We start from the raw sequence: 21,896 nt of genomic DNA, 5'->3' as shown, positions 1-21,896 counted from the left end.
ATGCTCTCAATGGCTGCTACCTTCAAACAGGTATTACATGTGTCAAAGGCGTTTCCGCAGCAGGGTTACCAGATGTATATCCCTATTGGTTGCCATATCATCAGCGGAAAGATGCCAAATTGTTACAAGCCACCCAAGCATAATTATCCAAATCTCATTCCACAAGTTCTCATATTCCTTTACAAATTTCTGTACAATTTCTTTACAAATCTCAAAGGGATATAACATTTGGATCGTTATGCTTGACTTTGGACTTTATATAATTTGGCATCTGCAAGTTACAGTTTGAGATTAATATACCAGTGTCGTATAATCTAGTAGTCTTATATCTGAGTATCAAAGTTGGCTACTTTCAATGGTAACAAAGTGCTTGGGGTGGCGACAGCGGCGTAACGCCTATGGGCTCGGACGGGGCAATTTGGGCAAACCCAGGGGCCCCGACCAAAGGGGGCCCCCGCTGCACTGATGTACAGAACTTAGAAGAGGGTTACCTTTTTTTGGTTGAAACGGCACGTTTTCGTTGGAAAAGAAACTATAAACGAGACAATGGACATATTTTGCTGTGCGTGAATACGTTCGTAATAAATCATATGCCCCTGCAACTGCAAATCTCTGTTTACAAATGACAAAAACTTTAGGCTCTCATAGCAAAACAAATCTGCACCGTCATGATACGGGATATTAATGGTGCCATGAATGGCCAACTTGCCAGCTATCCAGTGATGGATAACTTTTAGCTTGTGAGACCAGAGAGTTGTTATGGAACAACTCCCTGGTGAGACTTAGAGACCACATTACTTTTATGATTTGACAATAACAATGACAACAATTTATTTCCAGCAATTGTGTACAGTACATGAATGTTTAACAAAGTATAAACGAATATTTTGATATACAATACCATTTAGAGACAGGTACAAAGAAAAAAGAAAGAAAAAAACATTCATCATGTTAATTGATATACAATATTTAAGCTATACAAATGCATGGAAAGGGAGAAAAAAAGAATCGCAATGCTTATAGAATGTTTTCCCCATTTGAATATAACAAATATATACATATAGGCCTACTGGAGAGAAATTGGTGCAAGGAAACAAACCCAAAAACAAAAACAAAGCATTTAGTGTGTAAGTCCATGGTTTTTTTTTTAAAAGGCGTATGCTTAGTTACCTGAACGAGTATACCAAGTACTTTTAAATCGAGTACAATTACCGTTTCTTAGCATCCGAGTGCGAGTACCGAGAACTTGAAAAGGTAATCGAGTACTACTCGAGTACTACATCTGTACTGTATGGAGTACGAGTTGATGTCTTTTAACACGATTGGAAGTACGTAGTTTACACTCCCAGTATACCCGCACTATTGTTCAAAATGCCCCAAGGACGAGTACAAATCGAAGAGGGCGAGTACCAGCAGCACGGACAATTGTGCTAAATACGAATTTGAGTGAGGGCTAAAACTACATGTCTGATGCCATCGAGAATGTGACGTAATAAAATTGAAGGTTTTTTCATTGGCTAAACCAAGAAAAAAGAAAAGGATATGAAAACGTTGACGTTTTTAATTGGTTAATCCCGCACGCCGAAATATCGATACTAAAGATATAAATAGTATTGTTTTCATCAAATGCCTCTTATTCTGATTGAACATCTTCACATCTGAAACAATATACCGAGATAACAGTACTATATTGGTGGGAAAATTATATCAAAATTCATCGAGAAAGAAATATATAATATTTCCATTCTTTTCGATATGGATCGCGAATCTGAGCAGCAATCTGGAAATGGGTAAGACGTTTTTTTTTTTCTAAATGTTTTGACTAACACTTCTTTCGAAGATTTTGGCCTTTCTCTCGACATTGACATATTGATCTGTTTTTTTTTTCCATGTAAATGATAAAGAACACATCCACAAGATCAAATTGAGATATGCTGCATGTATTATTACATTAAAGGGTTTTAAGAAAGGTCTAAATACAGAACGTTTTAAATCGTGTCTGCTTGCCTTGTATAACGGTTCTGGTTGATCTGAATACTCTTACGGTGGTTTTATACTTATACTTCAGTAATTAGATTTTACCGCTACCTGCGAAACGCTGGTGATAATACATGGCTGGTGTGAATATGACCACCTTCAATGCTATTTACCTTTAAAATGGTTGAAAATTGAACCATTTCGAATGAGGTGCAACAAGAAGTGTTAGACACAACCATCGATCACAGAAAATACACACACAGCTTGCTACCGTCGGTAATTAGACACTAGTGTACAGTCAATACATATCAGCTACGGTCAATACCCACAACACAGTGTACATAGCAGTGATGGACATCTCAACAGGGAGTTGTTATGGAACTCCCTGATCTCAGGTCCAGATAGGCTAAAAGATAAAAAGGTATCACGTTGATATATGTTTAAAGGAGCGTCCCAGAGTTAAATTTTTTCTTGACTGATGAATATGGAACATATATACTAGTCATCACGGAGAACCCTATCTAATCCAAGGTCAAAAGAACAAAAATTGAAATTTGAAAATAACGTCAGAGATTGGAGCATTTATTCGCCGGTGTCATTGTGTTGAATAAGAAGTAACCCGTCATAACATGGCAGCAAAGTCTACGGAGAGAAAAAATGAAAACGAAATGCATGGTATGTACTTTATTGTTTAAATTATGACAATAAAAAACGAATATTGTCGGGAAAGGAAATATATCATTGATTGTCCTATACGTTTGGTCACTCCCCGACTGATTGAGAATGTCCCAGTTTTAACTTGCGTCAAATATTTGAGCATATGTGTAACAAATATCAAGATATTAAAACATACATAAACTAGAATAATTTTTCATAACTTTCCTCTGTTATACAATCGTGATATCACAGACAGGAAGACAAATGAGTTTGAGAATTACCAAGTATCAGGTTGATGATCATTCAGTTAAATATTTACAACTCACCCAGTTGGGACAATTATTTTTCTATACTGTAGTGTCATGTCCCGCTTCCCAGAGCACTCGTATTGTCAGTACGAGCAGTATGAATAGGCCTATCATGTTTCTATCACATGAAGGTTATGAACTGTTTGTACTGTCAACACCAGTGCTTTGAAGCATGATATTGGAGAACAGTTTAGAGAGGTATTAGCAGTAGGAAATTGTCCCAACTACAGATGTACAACTTTGAGTATGGTTGAGCATGAAGAAGACAGAGCTAGTATATATGTAACTAATAATATTTGCTTCTTATAGCGCTTTTTTTTTACCAGCGATAGGTCTCAAAGCGCTTTACAGACGATATATTACCCCTGGCCAATGATAACCTGTCCCAGAGACAATCCCTACAGTCGGCAGCAGTTATATACTGCCCCCAATGACAAGTTACTTAACAGGTACCCATTTAATCCCTGGGTGGAGTCAGGCAAGTGAGATAAAGCATCTTGCCCAAGGACATAACGTAATGAACTAGGCAGGAATCGAATCAACAATCCTTGGATCACGAGTCCGACGCCTTAGCCAATTGGCCACCACGCTCTCTATATATATACTTACAGTCGTGACTCGTGGATCTGCTGCTACCATGGTGTTAAAATCATCCATACACTCCGCAAAGTAGTCACTCCGTTTGATTGACCTACCGTGCCATAACACGTTATCACAGGCCATCATGCCGTCTGGTAACAACATACCATTGTTCATTATAATCTATAACGATGAAGACAAAAGCCCAAATGAAACCGTTACTGTAACTTATATATAGTTGTAAGAGGTCAGTAATTACAAGCTCACTTACGTTTCATTTGAGTTCCTTCCAGGTACACCTGTGTGACTACGAAAGGTCTACGTAGACCTTTCCTAGTCAGCAGTTTTTGTATAGATATCTTGTGTGTTGGAGTTTCCTAAAATTCCATATTCTTATATTTCTGTTATGTATGTACCATATAAGGTCTACTTAAGACAAATGTCACCTTTAACCCTTCCGTTCAATCACTTCCTTAACGGGAGGGTCTGTGCATACACGGCCGTAACTCAAACGGTGATAATATGACAGTCAATCTAACGACAGACAATCGAACAAGTATCCCATTTAGCATAAACACATACTTTAAATGTTGAGCCTATACTAAAGGAGCCACAAAGCCAGTCATCATCCAGCATGGCCTATATGATATAAATATGACTACGATGAACAACTTCGCCAAAGAGCTAAGAACAATCTTATTCCATTTGGAAGTTATCATAGCTTTAATGTTCTTGCACCTATACCGAAGACTTGATCAAGTCTAAATATGACATCATCGATCCACAGTGTACTTCAATTGTAATAGTTTTCTACAATTATTCTATAATTATTACAATAATTCTTTTTTTTTCGTAATGGAAATAATCTAAAATATGGAAGCTCTTCGCTTGAACTAATGATGGAATTGTTGTTGTTACCTTACAATATGAAAAAAAATAACAACTTTAGAGAAAAATAAATGGTTTCAGATCATAGTGATTCTATATGGCATCACAGATTTACAAAATGAAAGTTTTTCAGACACGATTTTTAAACAGGGATATGTGCCAAACGAGGAAAGCTTTTTCTTAGTTTTTTTTTGGAGGAGTTGTTCTTCGCAAAAGACCTCTGTGATATACGCTAAAGATGATGGCTGGGTTTGTGTTTCCTTGGTGTCTCCGATTGATTAATATTCATATGTCATTACCATAATTTATAATTTTATAATTTTATAATAATTTTAGGTTTACAGTCTTGTTCAGGGCCAAGGCCCTCTCACACGACTTTACAACTTAACCCTGGTCATTGGTAACTTGTCACACCTACACACCAAAGTGTGCACAATTCAATCAATCTCTCCTGGGGCACCACAGCCACGTGTCCCCGGGGGATTTCCCATAGGGGTGCAGCCGCACAAACCGGCGCACGCAACTATATTTACAAGTCACCTCGCAAGTCCCCATTTATACACCTGGGTGAAGAGAGGCAATGGAGATAAAGCGCCTTGCCCAAGGACACAACATAATGATCTGACCAGGGCTCGAACCTGTAATCCTTAAATCACAAGTCCACGGCCTTACCATCAAGTAATCGCATTAATACTTGATGAATATTAATATTTCAAAATAGTGATTGATGAATAATTATATTTCATTTCATCACCTTGAAGTATTCACAATAATCTGGTTTATGGCAGTCAACATATATGAAGTCGTACTTGTTGCCTTCTTTCGCTAAGGATTCCAGAACTGTAATTGCAGAACCTATACAGGGTTAAAAAGATCATTGAAATAAGGTTAAAAGTTTTTTTCTGTATGTGTTCACTTGGTGTAGGGGTACGTGACAGACAGTCCTCCTTACCCCCCTTCCACCCCCTTCCACCCCCAATAATGTCGAGTTTTGTTAACAGAAATTATGGCCTCTGTTTGGCGTTTGTATAGATAAAAAGTGCCCTTTAATAATGCACTGAGAAGTCTCATCGGCCATCAGAAGACAGTTGTTCTACTAAACTAATTAGCAGCACTGTGTATGTGGTCACGGATAAATTACTTATACACTTTACATCGGGTGGCTATTCTATTAACATTTTCAACTCATTTGGGAAGTGTTAAAGAAGTATTATAGAAGAACTTTTTTTTCTTTTTGGCAAGCAGTATTAGATTTTTTCTCCAAGCAGAATGAGAGAAACAAATGAAAACTAACCTTGTTTTACCTCTACATTGATGTTCCTTTCACGGGCAGTTTTGTTTACAAAGTCACAGAAGTGTGGTTCAATATCAATGCCAGTTACTTTGCCTCCTTGGGCCATAACGTCGGCCATTCCGAATGCCCCGTATCCCATATATGTACCAATCTCGAGGATATTACGGCACTTCAACTTGCGAATGAAAAATTGTAACAGTTGTACTGAAAAACCCAAATGAAATGTGTTATTAGAATTATTAAACTGTATCAAATTTGCGATAAAAGTAAAGCATTATAAATGAAAGTATAAAAGCCAAAAACACACGTTAAACATATTTCGATCAGTTTGTTACATATATATTTAACAAATATGGATGTAAACAATGAATCAATCAATCAATCAATTAATCAGTAAAATTGTTTTCAGCAATTTATGTTAACATATATTACTAGACAAACGGTATTCTTTTTGTCACTGCTGAAAAATCCAAAATAGGATATATAATTATGAAGAAAAGTATTGTTAAGATTCGATATGAAACATGATAGTGAATTACCTTGAGAGGCAGAACTTATCATTATCATTTTGGAATCATCTGAACGAGGGACTATCAGTTTCCCTTCTTCTTGAAGTTTCGTAAAACTTAAGGCCGCGGTTTCCTCAACAATGCTCTGTCGGAAGAATAAATGAGATTAGAACTATTCTAGATAGACACTGTTGTTGCAGAAACACGAGTTGTCATTTAACTAAACAGTGGTATTATATAGACTTAGGCATACTTGCATAGGTGAATTGTGTGCTATAATGTCATCCGAATGGAACGGTGAATATGGCTTCTTTTTTGTCATTGCGGTAAGATCATATATTAACAAAATCTAGTATGCTATGTGTAAAAGTAAGTTGGCCTGACGTTTCGATCCTGCAAGATCTTCTTCAAAGGCTAAATGACAAGTAACCGTAACAGAAGGAACAATAACACGCACAGAATACAGACATGTTAATGAGCATGGTATACTATATGCTCACTCAAACCGATAATCAATCATTTATAAAGTATAATCAATCATGTAATCCTTGCTTTATATAAATTAGGGGGCGCGATAGCAAAACAACATTGGTAAACACAATTTCATTGAATTCAGAGACACGATGTCCTCACGATCGATAGCAAAATGAATCAGAAAAGGGGAGGCAATAATTGTCTTCAAAATATATAGAGTGCTGATGACCAACGTGTGCTCACACAAATCTTCTTCTTTTCGGATCTTAAAATCTTAAAAGTTTAATATCTACAAATTTCAATCCTCCACAGTTGTGTATCAGAACCATAAATCCGTGTAAAACAATAAAGTAATCTCACATAATATCTTTTGCAATTTCTCAGATATTGATAAGTATAAAACAAGTTTTTCAAATGATTTTCTTTCAGATCTATAAGTACCACCTAAAACATCCACTATTACAAATATTGAAGTCAATATCTAACATTAGAATAAGAAAGACAGCTACCGAAATGTCACATACCAATCAGTTGGTATAATAATTTTCTCCTGTCTTTTACTCTTTTTAAATTAAGTTTTATTCTATAATTTGTAGAGGAGGACGACCTACAAAGGCCAGTCCTACGACACCACTTTATGTTTGTTTATGCACTATTGTACCACTTTTGTACAACTTATATCGTGAAAATAAGCTCAAACTGTATCTTAAAAGTGGGTGCATCCCTCCAAGTCGATGGCTCCTTTCGTGTACCACTAATCTACCTTGTTTTGAGAGGGGTAGGAGAGGGGTGAATGAGAAGTCCCTTGATGATTATAAAACGCACCTTTAACAGGCTACTGAGTTGCGTTGACTTCGATTGTGCATATTCGTTCAGGCCAGTGACTAATTCCAAGGTTTCCTGCAGTTCTTTCTTCGCGTCGTCACAGCCTGCTTTTTCCATCAGTTTCAAGGTCTTCTTTATCTTCTTACCTATTTCAATATTAACTCCGATTTCCTTCACATCGTTGATAACAGCTATATAGGAAGCGAACGAGCGTTGAAATCGAAAGAAAAAGAAAGTAACACAATGAAAAGGAGGAGAGGAGAGGAGAGGAGAGGAGAGGAGAGGAGAGGAGAGGAGAGGAGAGGAGAGGAGAGGAGAGGAGAGGAGAGGAGAGGAGAGGAGAGGAGAGGAGAGGAGAGGAGAGGAGAGGAGAGGAGAGGAGAGGAGAGGAGAGGAGAGGAGAGGAGAGGAGAGGAGAGGAGAGGAGAGGAGAGGAGAGGAGAGGAGAGGAGAGGAGAGGAGAGGAGAGGAGAGGAGAGGAGAGGAGAGGAGAGGAGAGGAGAGGAGAGGAGAGGAGAGGAGAGGAGAGGAGAGGAGAGGAGAGGAGAGGAGAGGAGAGGAGAGGAGAGGAGAGGAGAGGAGAGGAGAGGAGAGGAGAGGAGAGGAGAGGAGAGGAGAGGAGAGGAGAGGAGAGGAGAGGAGAGGAGAGGAGAGGAGAGGAGAGGAGAGGAGAGGAGAGGAGAGGAGAGGAGAGGAGAGGAGAGGAGAGGAGAGGAGAGGAGAGGAGAGGAGAGGAGAGGAGAGGAGAGGAGAGGAGAGGAGAGGAGAGGAGAGGAGAGGAGAGGAGAGGAGAGGAGAGGAGAGGAGAGGAGAGGAGAGGAGAGGAGAGGAGAGGAGAGGAGAGGAGAGGAGAGGAGAGGAGAGGAGAGGAGAGGAGAGGAGAGGAGAGGAGAGGAGAGGAGAGGAGAGGAGAAGAAACTATTTTATGCGCAGTTATTTACAACTGAAAAGGATAGGTAACACGTAAAAGTAGCTCTTAACCAGTAGAAAAAAATCGCTCTGTTTCTTGCAGCTAAATCTTAGTAGCCTAATTTTACTATAATAGGATTCATTGGTGATGATCCTGTACACATTCATAGAGCGAATCTCTGAAATAAAACGTTTGAGTTTAGTTATGAATACTCTTTATTAGTTTCATTATGTATCTGTAGTTATTTATCTACTGAATTAATTATTATTCATAAACAAATATGTACACTTTCATGGAGCAAAATTCAATCTTTGGAATAAAGCGTCTATAATTTAATTATATATCGGTATGTATCTGCTGTTATTTATCCATTGAATTGACGATTCATCAACAAACATGTATAAGATTTTACTCACCGTTATTGGCCATTGAGACGTTAACTTTACTCATAGCTCACACGGCGACTGAAACGAGCAAATGTATATAATTAGAATGAGATTCGTTACCCGTAACTTTGTCAATGATAATTAACAAATTATTGAATAAAACCTTCTACTTATTTCGTCCCCGTTCTGGCGTAGTGACGAATGTTCAAAATGTGAGTTTTGAGAAAACGCGCTCTAAACATTTTCACATTTTGACTTTAGTATAGCGTAATTAAAAAAGGATCTTTTGTACCGAAAGTTGTCAATATTTTAAATATAACAAATAGAACTTTGAGTTCTCATATTTGTTGCTGATCGAAAAAATTCTTACAAAGTAGTAATTTTAGTGTAAACGTATTCGTCGTTATGTCATGTCATTTTCAATTAATTTTAGACATTCGTCAAACATTCGTCACTATGCTAGAACTAAATTTTGAAGTTTCGTCCTGTCACAGACTTGTATTCGTCACTTTTGTGTGTAGTAGCTAGGGTACACCGTGAATGTTCACTGTCACATGGGGAGAGGAAGGGGAAGGGATATGATGAAATTTGAACACATGCAGTTGCAAAAATAATAGTTCCAGTGGCGTAATCTGTTAATTCGGAACTCTTATAAAGCTTACAGACTACGGAAAATTGTGTGCAATTCTTCATTTTCAAGTTAGTGTATTACGTGAAATGTCTCTGACAATAGTTTCTAAGTATCTTTCAAACGCTTTGGGAAGCTTTTCCACTGTAGGCCTACTATCCCCTTAAACGGAATGTGAAATTTTTTTACGCTCACAGGCACATTCATAGTATCCAACCCAACCTCGTGTGAATCCTCAGATTTAAAGAAGGAAACAACTGTGCAATTGTTCAAGTGTTTCCAAGTTGTACTGTAGTATGTTGTTCCTTCTTTTTATTTCCTTCCAGTATACATATAAAATTTATAGAGAGGAGTCATATAATACCTCAACAAGTAGAATAACTCATATAAAAGTTTTTTTTTTAAGATGATAGGATACCGAACAGTCCAAGAATAACTAATATAACAGGGGAGAAAATGTCAAGATGATAGGATATCATATAAAATACATCTACACATACAAAAGTAAATACATAAAACGATATAACAAACAGACTTCAACAAACATTCTAAGTGCTCGAATGGAATGTATAAAGCAGCACGGTAAATAAATGAGTTTCTGTAAACTTACGTTTGGTATTTTGTGGGGATTGCTTAGATTTCTGTTCGATTTGTGCAGGAGACTTTTATTACAGTATACAAAGGGTGCTTCTGATCACCGTAAATCCTATTAGCCATTCTTGTAAACTCAGGTCTTGCAGCAGCATTTACTTTTTCAAAAAGTATATGGCAATCTAAATTAAATATAGCCGATGTGTATTTAGGAAACTTCATTCTTCTTTCTTTGCTTTTTTTGCAATATAAAATGGTACCAGACAGGCACTGTATAGATCACATGTGCCAGGTTGAATAATAGTATTGAAAACATTTTCCTTAGCATTTTGGTTAAAGAAAGACACACCTAAGCCACACTAGATACTTTGTAATATACTTTTTTTAATACCTTGATGCTTTGCAAGAAAAGGTCAAACTGTCGATGTATATACTCCCAATACTCAGTTTGGGAGGTTCTAGCCACCTCAGCTCCCTAAATAATAATACGTTGCGATCTTGATAGAATGAGACCTTCATGTTTTATGGTTCTATTTTCAATAACAAATTTCCTTTATTTTGGGGGTTACGCAATAAAGTCTTGCGGTCACATGTTGGAACTATGTCATTTACAGAACACTGAAAATTTCATTGGTCGGTTTCAACAGATCTCTTAGGACTTGTGCATGATACAGCAGTATCATCGGCATATTTTGTAACAGAAATGTATGAGTTTGACCTAATTTCATCAGTATATATAGTAAATAATATTGCATATAATGGACCCCCACCCCAAGGCACACCAACCTTTATTTCCGATATTTCCGATAACCCTTTATCCAACTTTACTTGTCTGGACCATCCTTGAAGAAATTGTGTCAGCCAATGAAAAGACATGTTTCTTTGATAAATCGTAACAGATCCTTCATTTATTGATTTGGCAAGACAGCATTAAACGCACTTGAAGAGTCAAGAAAAAGACCCCGCCTTTGTTATAATTCTTTCCTTACAATCCTAATGAGACACAATATCATGGATTAATCAAACGTTTGATATGGATATGGATTCTGCGAGTGGCTTGCGACTTCCGTTCTGGAACAGCAAGTGCCTTCTCCTTTCTTATGTCAAGCAACCTTATGGGTTAACAATCCCAATGTATGGAAACCAGGGTTGAGGGTGTATCAGTTTGGTGATGTTCATTTGGTTTGTATGTCCATATTCTGACTTGGTTTTATTTTCTAAAAGGTTTGGTATAACTTCCCCTATGATCCTGAACTTCTTAGCGTGTGGAAGAAAAGTTTCATGTAAAATTATGTGAACTTCAAATATGTCACTAGGTATTACTAAGCCAGATAAAGGTAGTTTTGAGTTAGGCTAGAGTAATGCTCGTGATGAGCAAAGCCGCCAACAGCTAAGAGAAACCGTACTTCTTTAGGGAGATGTTACACTTTTAACGTTTCTTTAAATATGAAATTGAAGAACGAAGGAAGTCTTAAGTGGAAATGAGCTGGCGTTTGCATGTTTTAATTTGTCGTAATACTGGTATTTGTTTATTGAACTGTTTACATTCACATTGAAAAGGAGACAGGAAACAAATATATTACATTATATCGCCCCCCCCCCATCATCCCAAGTGGCACAATGACATTACACATTGGCCAAAAATAGCTACATGCCACGACTTTTAAAACCAATTTACTCCCTTACTGAGCAAGATAATGGACTTATATATTTTAGCGAAAAGTTCATCACAAGGATCTTGGTAATATACGTTCATTGTGATGGTTTGGGATTCCTTCCCTTCAATCCTGAGGTATGGTTAGGCTAACTCCAAGAATGGCTTAAATTAGTTAACCTTGGTCTAGGTTTTGTAGTCTTCGCGGTCACAATTAAACTTTGAGTGATTTATTCATCATTTTTTTACGAGTTACACCCATTGTCATCAATGTCCGTCAGTGACTTACACCACCTGTTTCCTCATTTACACACAGCTCTAATTAAATGTACCGACACTGTTACACCGATTCAGTAGAGATAAATAGCGTTACTCCAGTCTACTGCCACTAGCTACTCGCGCAACAGATACAAGAATCGAATGCAGGGGCGGATCCAGGGGTGGGGCCCGGGGGGCCCGGGCCCCCCTTTTTGAAAATCTTGATTTTTTTTTTTTTTTACCGCGTTCGAGGGAAAGAGCCCCATGCGTGATCAGTGGCGTAGCTACGGGGGGCCTGGGGGACCGAGGCCCCCATGAAATAGGCTGGCCCCCCACTGGCCCCCCACTGGGAATGGGGTAAAAAAAATGTTGTAAAAAAATAAAAAAATAAAAATAAGTGCGATTCACTTATATTTTTTGTTCAATAATTTGGGAAATAGAGTTACACAATTATCGTCTGCATCTGGCAGAATAAGAAAATACAATATCTGTAGTGATCATGAGAATGGTCACACAGCATGGCATGGCAATGGTCGATGCGACGATTGCGACCATATACCACGAACCTTGTTGTGCTGCGCGATATCGATATCTGCTGAAAATATGTTCAGTGCTTCCACCTAGCGCAACAATCTATCAAAAGATTGGCTCCGTTTGTACAGAGCCGAGGTATCAGGTTTTCATATATTGCCTCGAGTCAAATGAATATATGCAGGCGTGGATCCAGGGGGTCCAGACCCCCTGCTCTTGGCCAAAAAAAAGAGAGGAAAAAAAAGAGAGAGAAAAAAAGAGAGAGAAAAAATAATTAAATTAAACGCCAATTTTAAACATGTAGGACGTCAGAAAAGCGGTTATCCTCACAAGTCATCCAGGTGTGTCTTTCCGTCAAATGAACTATAGTGTGCACGCGTGCTACACGTGCCAAAAATGCCTAACGATCTCAATTTTCAGACCGAACAGTTTCAAAATTGAGGTGGTGTTCGAATTTTTCATGACGATTTTTGCTAACGATTTTTTCATGAGAAACCCCTCACCCTTCCAGAATCCTGGATCCGGCCCTGCATCAAACAATGGTGACGGAACGGGAGGGGATTGGGGGCTAAAGGCATTATGATTTTTGTATCATCTCAACTCATCTGATATGTAATACCATATTTCATAGATTGTTTTTTCTCATCAATTGAGAAATTGCAGACATGAGATCCATATTTTCAGGCTAGGTACATGCTGCTTAGAATACTCGGAAAGTGCCGTTTCCGGCCATCTGGGGGGTTTGTAAAGCCAAAAATTTTCTTGTACGCTCCGCGCCAACCGATGATGGCGCTCCGCTTAGATAGTCTTACGTTCAGGCGCGGCTGGACCAGTCAGACCCCCCCCCCCTGTCACAAATCTTGCATCCGCCCCTGAATATGTCATTGAATATTCCACAAAACAACTTTTTTATGCCCACGAAACTGTCGAAACATGATTTTCACTACTGGTAGAGATATAAAATATTGGGAATTCTGAAATTCCTGCAAACATGCGGCTGTGCCTGTTCAATACTCACTACTGTATCGCCTTAAAAAATGATGAGTGGAAATAGTTTCTCCAGGACCGTATCGTATCGTGGGTATCGAGTGCGTCTGATATACGAACGTACGTACTACGTACGTCTATGATGATATGCACTGTACTGTACTGATAAAAACATAGGTGAATTTCACTCCATGGGAGTGATCACTGAGCACATTCCGGTATAAGAGTGAATTTCCACTCCATTGGAGTAAATCTTAACTCCTAATAGAGTTATATTCACTCATATTAGGAGTGAGGGTTAACTCCAATAGAGTTAAATTTCACTCTTAATTTGAAGTGCGCCGAGTGATCACTCCAATGGAATGAAATCCACTCATTTGTTTTTAGAGTGTTGCTAGATATATGAAGAAGAAATTTACATACCAATACATGTTATCGGTCATTGATTGGCACAAAAACCCAGATTCTGATGACAGCTGCCTCAAGAAACCCAATAAATGACCTAATTAGCACCGAGCCACCAATGTGGACCATTACCGAAACATCGATGCGTGTTAGTCTTCCATCCCCTTCCTCTAATGCTATTTAAGTCCACATGTGGGCATATCCTGCAAACCTACCGGTAGCCCACAGGGGTTTGAGTTGGGAGAAAGGCCTTGACAGCTTGAAACGACAAATGATGTCAACTTCCCTCAAATTAAAAGTCTGGCTGAGTTGGCAAGGCCAGTCAGCATGAAAGAGAAAAAACTTTTTTTGCATTTCTGTCACCAAAGTTGAACATCTTTTTGGTTGCTATTTCGCCTCACAGGTGCCATCTCCTGCGATCTGGGGGATGCTGAAATCTCAAATTTTCTCTGTACGCTCCGCGCCAACCAAGGTGGCGCTCCGCTTAGATAGTAACCTCCGCCCCTCCCCCCCCACAAGAAAGAACAGCCCCCAATGGCCCCCCACAAAAAATCCTAGCTACGCCACTGTGCGTGTAATTTTTTGTAAAATAAATTTGCAAAAAGAGTACACCATCATTCTGATAAAGTGAAGGTGAGAGGGGCACTCTGACTGCATCAATAGTCTCCATCTGGAAGGGGGCATCCAAGATGAAATGGCCTGGATTAGCCTGGTAAAAAGTAGTTTGCATCACCACCTACTCCCCAAAGACGTAAATCCCAGCTCATTGCTCGAAATTGCAAATATATGCCCGGCAAACCATGAATACATGATTTATTGGAAATATATTTTACTCCAAACTTTCACGAAAAGTAGCATCAGATTGCACCGAGGACCTCCATATTTTGTGAAATTTTCCAAAGGGGAGGGGGCACCCACTCCCCTTAGACCCCTCCCCCAGGACGACGATTAGGCATTTCCCATCTGGGCCCCCCCTTCGGCGAAATCCTGGATCCGCCACTGGAATGTACTGCAATCATAACACTATAGGCTACTATTCAGGTATATTATTGTTGACCCCACTGGCCATTCTGTTTTCACGAGTTATGCTATCGTGTATGAAATGCTGCATTAAGCAATTAAAGGTGGAAATAATAAAAATATTACCTTCCCATAATCCTGGGTGTTTTCAAATGGCAGTTAGATGTATGGACCTTAGACAAATTGTGTTACTGAGTGGTTGTACTGATGACTAAAGTATTCGTCAGTATGTAAAAACGAGAGTGGGCCTTAGGTGGACATGCGTCAGAAATGAGTCAGAAAAAAAGAATAAAATAGACAGTTTTAAAACTTCTAACCCGGCTCAACCGATTCTTCACCCTCGAAATAGGTAAGAACAATATTTAACTCAATTTCGCCAAAAGTGCACATTCGCCACTACGCGAAAACGGGGACGATTTGTTCCTACACGCGTGTGTTCAAGGTTTGTCATGCAATTATTAAAAGATCCCCAGTACTGCCTCCAATATACTAGAAAGTCAATTATAATGGCCAACCATGTTCAAATTTCAAGATGCATTTATTGACACCCTCAGAGACTTTTTTTCTCCTCTCATAGATATTATAATGTCTCAATGAAAACTCCTCTATGTTTGATCTCCGGGTATAATTTGGAAAGTCCGACCCCACCAGCATGCACAGAACTTTTGAAAAATATTAGGATCCTAAAATATGGGAGTTAATACATGTTGACCTTAAGAAGAACATCCAACCATCGTTGTTAGGGAACTATATATATATGCTTTGATACCGAATTGGTTTCTGGTGTAACAAACAAATTTCACAACCAAAAATGCAGATCTGCATTTTTGGTTGTGAAATTTGTTATTTTAAGTTCTTATCGTGAACAGTTTATGTTTTGAAAACGTTTGTGGATTTCACTTTCACTTGAACTCGAGTTCAACTGAAAGTGAAATTAAAATTATGTCTGCTATCATAATTAACCACGGTTATACATACACTTCTCTGCCTTTTGGCTAAGCATATTGATAGTATATGTCCCAGTACAGAATGTACAGTGTAAGACTACTCTGCAACCGTTGACTATTATAGATCACGTCTATAAGTATATACGCTATCTATTACCTTCCGAAGGCATGCACCCCTCGTGATATTTAAACTTGACACGCCACTGTGATCATCCAAGGATACCGTAGTCTCAAGTAACGGTATAAGAGGACTGATTTACTAAAATACATGTTTGAGTCACGTGGACAAACAATGTGATGTGATTTATATCCTTAGCTAATTATCGCGCAGCCAGGGACAGGCCATTATAATAACCTTGTAGTGCTGCAGTAGTAAAACACGAAACGATCCATATTCTTTGTAAAATTTCAAACTTGAAAGTTATTGATTTACCCGGCACTATCCCTTTAAACATCAGTTTAAAGTTCAACTGCCCTCCAGAGGTAAGGTCACTGGCTATCGTCGTAAGTAAACTTACGATTCCTGGGAGATATGAACCTGGTGAAGGTATATGCATGGAGTTGTACGTTATGGAATCACACGGTTAAGTAAAGTCGGGACAAACTAAAACGAATGACAGCGAATGACTGAATGACAATTGACTTTGTACAGGGTTAATTATCATTCGCGAAGGGCAGCGAATGACAACGAATGACAACGAAGGGCAGTGTTGGGTGGAGATAAAGAGATTAACGTAGTGGAGTAAACTGCTGTTATTGGTTTTCTGCGCCAAAATGATTTGAGGAAAATCGCATGTTACGTGGTTGCAGGGTTTGGGTGTAATTTACGGATAGAAACCACATGGAAAGTTTTTGTGTGAGAATGCGCTTGAGTGCTTTGCTTTTTACCTCTGTAGATATATATATAGAAAGATAACTGAAGCCGTTTCAAGATTATATAGTATTGTTAGTCTCGAACAATTAATATCGGAAAAATGACGTTAAATTTACTTTTAAAATCAGACTTACAATTTCGCTTACTATAAGGGTGCGTTTTTATCTTGTCCGTACTTTACTAGATCTAGATACCCACGAAGTCTGAACTGTGATATCCGATTGAAGCAAATGTCTGTGCTTTCATTACTGTCATTCGTTTTAGTCAACGCAATTTTTTAGTGTGTACAACATATTGTCATTCGTTATGTGTAACGCAATTGTCATTCGTTTTAGTAACACCCAGTAAAGTCAAACAGACACTAATTAAAGTTCGAAATTTTTACTCAGAAAGTAGGCCTACTAGCGGGATATGACCACGAAGCAAAAATTTACCTACTCACACGGGTTGTCAGGCTACTAGCCCAAGCCACTATATGCAAGAAATAACCAACTTACCTAGTAGGTTGACAGGGAAGTTAACTTTTCTTGGAACGTTCTGCTGTTTTCTGTTTTAACCTATTCGTAGTCGTGATGCAGTGTTTCAAGCAGCTACTCTTCGAGTGAACTTGTGTCTCATTGAAACATTACAGGTATAATAATAGTGTTCGATCACGGGTTGTGTCCTAAGTCAAGAGATTGCATATCACATATATTTTTAGAGCAGGAAGGAAACTACGGTGGCCGAGGAGTTCCAGATGTAGTTTGCAGGAAGATGAATTGAATAAGTGAGCTTGTTTAAAAAAAAAAAGAGTTTAAAAAAAGAGTGCGTTGTGATTTTGGTGAAGTGAGGGTAGGTGGGGGGGGGGGGGGTTGCAATGCGTACGGTTGTATGTAGGAGATCGCAAGGTGGAGAAGACCCAAGACGGGGTCCAGGATTAAGGGGGGGGGGGGAGCGAAGCCCTCGAAAGTTGCGGAATATACCAAAAATGCTTGTTCTGTGAAAGTCGCGCGACTGTACGACAATGTACATTATAGACACTGATTTTTAATATTTATTTATCATTTTATTACATCAAGCCAACACAATCAACAAAACAAACCAAGACGAACATAAAACCAAAAGATAAAGGACATATACGTACATCATTTAATATTCTGGTAATGAAGCATGAAAACGCCCAGACAGAAGGCGGGTACTAATGTAGCTAAAGTAACCTTACAATTAAATAATATTCCAGACACCGTTTGTATGCACTGTGCACTAAGCAAGTTCACGATATCCACATAAAATCTGGATACACCAAACTTTTACGATCATGAGGTTTGTGAGAGCCATACGAATACTCCATCAGATTTTATAGCCAGCTGACATGGTAATAAAGAAATAGCAACTCTCCCATTGGAACAATTTGATGCCTACATTTCAAGTGGATGGAATATTTTGCAGGGCATGGGAGTTAAATTTTACACGAAGTCATCATCACATTTGATAAAATATTCCGCGTTCTTGTCCGTTATCGGTTGTAACACCGTGATACTAGATATGTCATCTTCATGATCGTTTTGTAAAAACATAGATGCAATAAATATAAAACGTAGGCTTAAATTGGATTAAAGTTTGATCAAAAGTGCCGAATGTTTGGTTTACGTTCATGCATGTTTGCATCCTCTATTTCTGGGTGATCACAAGAATAAATGTTAAAATCTTCTGGCAGGTAAATAGAAATTGTGACACTAAAATGATCAGTGCCGTGAAAGTCACTACAACACTGATATCATTTCGGGCAGAAATAAAAATGTTACAAATTTTTCTTGGGTAGCCTATATATCTCAATGATGACACTATAGGCCTATATACGTGTTTTTAATGACAGATTATGAATTTTCTGCATACTGCTCCCTTATATAGATGGAGTCAGTTCAATTTCCAGATTACGGAATAATAGTAGCCTATTAAATAGCGCAAAATCCAACTAGAAAGGGGTTGCTCAATTCGCTTTACAGGTGCCAACAAACCATGCATGGCTTACTTGTAGCTGTTATATTACCGGTTATGGCGTTTCTATATGCCGCCCCCTATAGGTGGGGCGAGAGGGGGCGGCATAACTGTTTTTAATGGGATTACCAGATTTAGACAAATATATGTAGCCCTATAGGCAATAAGAATGTAAACTTTTGACACGATGTAACCATTTTGGTGTTTCTATATGATACATTTGATTGAACAATTCACTTTGATTTCCCTCATTAAAGTTCGAAGTGCCGGTAAAGACTGAATGGCACCCCGTCTAGCCCCCCCTTTATCTCCCCCTCTCTCATTGGACATTGTTTGACAAGTTCAGGGTTTCTTTACGTATGAATATTTATAATATTTCATATCATCACTATTTGTCTGAAATTATGATATTTTCCAAACATTCACATGTTATTGTACATTTTGTTACAAGACAAAGAAACAAGAGGAGGCATGCACAACTAGTTCTTTTGATTACCGGTATAACAGCAGCCTACATGATAGTGTGTTTTGATTGGCTGAATTTATTTTGCTTGCAACAGAAGCGTCCAAACGTTTTTTACAGTAATGCATGGTTGGGTTATAAAGTATATTGTATGCACAAATATTACATTTACGGACCATAACAAACTTACGTATACAAAAACTCTTCTTGTTGTTTTGTTTTGCGATAAAATCAAACCACAACAAACATATACTATTTGTACGTTATGTATCAGAGAGACGGGAAGGGTTCGTTACAGCTTATATGTTAATATGCACTTTTGTATAAAGTACTGCAGGCTGATTTATACTTTGTGTGTTTACAAATGTGAACAGTTCTTTTAATGAAAATGATATACAAATATAACAGGATATATTCATTACAATGGTCTCTCTATTACCTGACCACACATTTAGTCTACAACGCACGTGTACATAAAGATTACATATGCACAAGTTAGACGCATATTGAGAACAAGCAACTATACAAAAATCCATTAATTTAAATATAAACCCTGCTTATAGAGATCTCTCTCACACAGCCGCACATATATAAAACTATACCTGCATTTTGTAATAGTACGGCATGTACCGTAAATAACAGGGTAACGTTTTTATCCGCGAGTATATATATAGTCATAATTCGCGTCCATTGAAGAAGACCCATTAATAAATCTATACATATACTCTTTCACACATGCCATGATATTTTCTTGTTCTAATCATGTGTTTGATTCCTTAGGTTATTATAAGTTCTTATTATTATCATTATGATAACTCTGCTCTAAAATCTATACATGTGTTAAGGTCATGAATTACAATAAAACTAATTAGAGGGAAATTAGGAAGCTCTATGAGAGCCAATTAAGTAAATTTCCAAATTATTGCATTGTAGCAACCTAGACGGAACGGAATATATTATCTTTGTATTTATCTTCGTGTGTAGTTCAAGTTTAAGGTGTTTTGTCAGTGTTTACGATTTTGTGTGCAATTGCTGAGAGTTAGGCCATTTGGAAGAAAGTTTCATCCTCTTGTGGGAAGGGGAGGGGTAGGGAATCGCGTTCCGCCAGTTCAGCCTACACCCTATACACCCCATTGGATCTGCGCCTGATGTATTATTCTTTAATAAAATACTCATCCTTTAATTTCGTGGAAACAAAAAGGACTCAGTATTGCCTCTCGAAGCCTTATATGCTTTCCCCACTCCCAACAGTTAACAAGCTGGTTACTACCGAGCTGTGGAACTCGGTAATAAAACTATTTGCTATTTCGAAGGTGATTACAGTGTAAGAATCCACATATTCATATATATATATATATAGATAACTCGTGTGCTAGTGATGGCTGACAGTAGTGTACAATATTATCATCAGCCTGTAGCATATATACTGAAAACGCAAGGCAAAGGCATAGTCATATATAACCTTATACAATAATACGACATGCCGGGTACCACACTAATATATACTGTATAATTTGTAGGCAATACCACAGTTATGTCTGCACTTTCTAAATCCATAATTATAGCCACAAGAGAGATTAGAAATAAAGGAAGAAAAAATGCGTAGGACAAGAAAGGAAAAAGGTAAATAAGGCATGACAGTATTCAAATCGAGTCGTTCAAATTTCCAGCGTAGTGGTGAACTTAACAGGTGACCGAGCCCTTAGTCATTAATCGATCAAGCAAGCACTGCCCATCAAAGGTCGTCGTACTTTTATATTATATCGTAAGCCTAAATACTAATAGTATCTTGAATAATGCAACCCCCACACAGTTTCACGAGCAGAGTATCTGCAGGTTTGGACACGGTATATATATATATATATATATATATATATATATATATATATATATATATATAAATATATATATATATATATATATATATATATATATATATATATATATATATATATATATATATATATATATATTCGAACCCGGGCCTCCCGCTTTATATGCGGACACCCTAACCACTAGGCTATGGACGATGATTGTATGTCCAGAGGTTCGAAACCGGTAAGGAAGGTCGTAATTCTACCGTAGGCGTTTGACACCTGTATCGAACAATACTAGTTCTGTTTTGGTGACATATCTGCCTTATACTCTAGAGATCAAACATAATGGTTCTTTCCGAGCATTAGCAAATCCTATACAAAAATGATTCGTTCCTCTGAGTAAGGTATACTGATAAAATGGAACACCATTTGTACTAACCTTGTTTTAAGACGGTATCTTGTTCCTACTGAAAACGGGAAAATAGAGAAAGCCAGTAAAGAGCATAGGAGTACACTGCTTAGGCCAAAGGGCTTGACCTCAAGGACTGACGAAGCAATACACCCCTTTAGTAACCCGTAACCCACGACTTCCCCCTTTAAGCAAGATCACCAAACTCTCTACAGTTGTCTCATGCTCTTTCAAGGAAAAGTTTACTATACCGACTGTCATTTATAGACAACCTCACAATCTAAAGTCCTTACTTGTTTAAAGCTAAACTTCATCAAAATATGGAAGGTAAGGGTTGTTTCAAAGTCACACAGTACACGTTGCGTAACCTGTCAGGTCTTCAAAGAAGCAAAAACGTTTAAAGGTTTCCTGTCAAACTTTCAATATGAAAGGGGATTTAATTTGTTCCACAAATGTTGTTATGTAACACATCTACTGCACAGTAAAGAGCAGTACGTAGGAGAAACAGGTTCTGGGCTTAGGATTAGT

At 38.1% G+C, this 21,896-nt stretch overlaps 1 protein-coding gene across 2 annotated transcripts; it reads right to left on the bottom strand.

The window, feature by feature from the left end:
* Positions 1-816: 816 nt before the first annotated feature.
* On the bottom strand, positions 817-21,690 carry LOC139974717 (uncharacterized). 2 transcript variants are annotated; one of them, XM_071982064.1, is made up of 8 exons: positions 21,399-21,690; positions 8,838-8,885; positions 7,512-7,702; positions 6,243-6,357; positions 5,704-5,907; positions 5,164-5,264; positions 3,552-3,704; positions 817-2,619 (listed from the first exon to the last, which is right to left on the bottom strand). In XM_071982064.1, exons 2-8 carry the CDS (start codon positions 8,869-8,871, stop codon positions 2,560-2,562), a joined length of 858 nt encoding a protein of 285 aa, XP_071838165.1. In that variant the 5' UTR covers positions 8,872-8,885; positions 21,399-21,690; the 3' UTR covers positions 817-2,559. The 2 variants fall into 2 exon arrangements, with proteins under 2 accessions (XP_071838165.1, XP_071838164.1); XM_071982063.1 differs by lacking the exon at positions 21,399-21,690 and adding an exon at positions 17,200-17,359.
* Positions 21,691-21,896: the final 206 nt, after the last annotated feature.

The sequence above is a fragment of the Apostichopus japonicus genome, chromosome 10, assembly GCF_037975245.1.
Source record: "Apostichopus japonicus isolate 1M-3 chromosome 10, ASM3797524v1, whole genome shotgun sequence".
Classification (NCBI taxonomy): domain Eukaryota; kingdom Metazoa; phylum Echinodermata; class Holothuroidea; order Aspidochirotida; family Stichopodidae; genus Apostichopus; species Apostichopus japonicus.
Note: the sequence above shows the minus strand (reverse complement) of the source record. Positions and strands in the feature narration are given on the sequence as shown.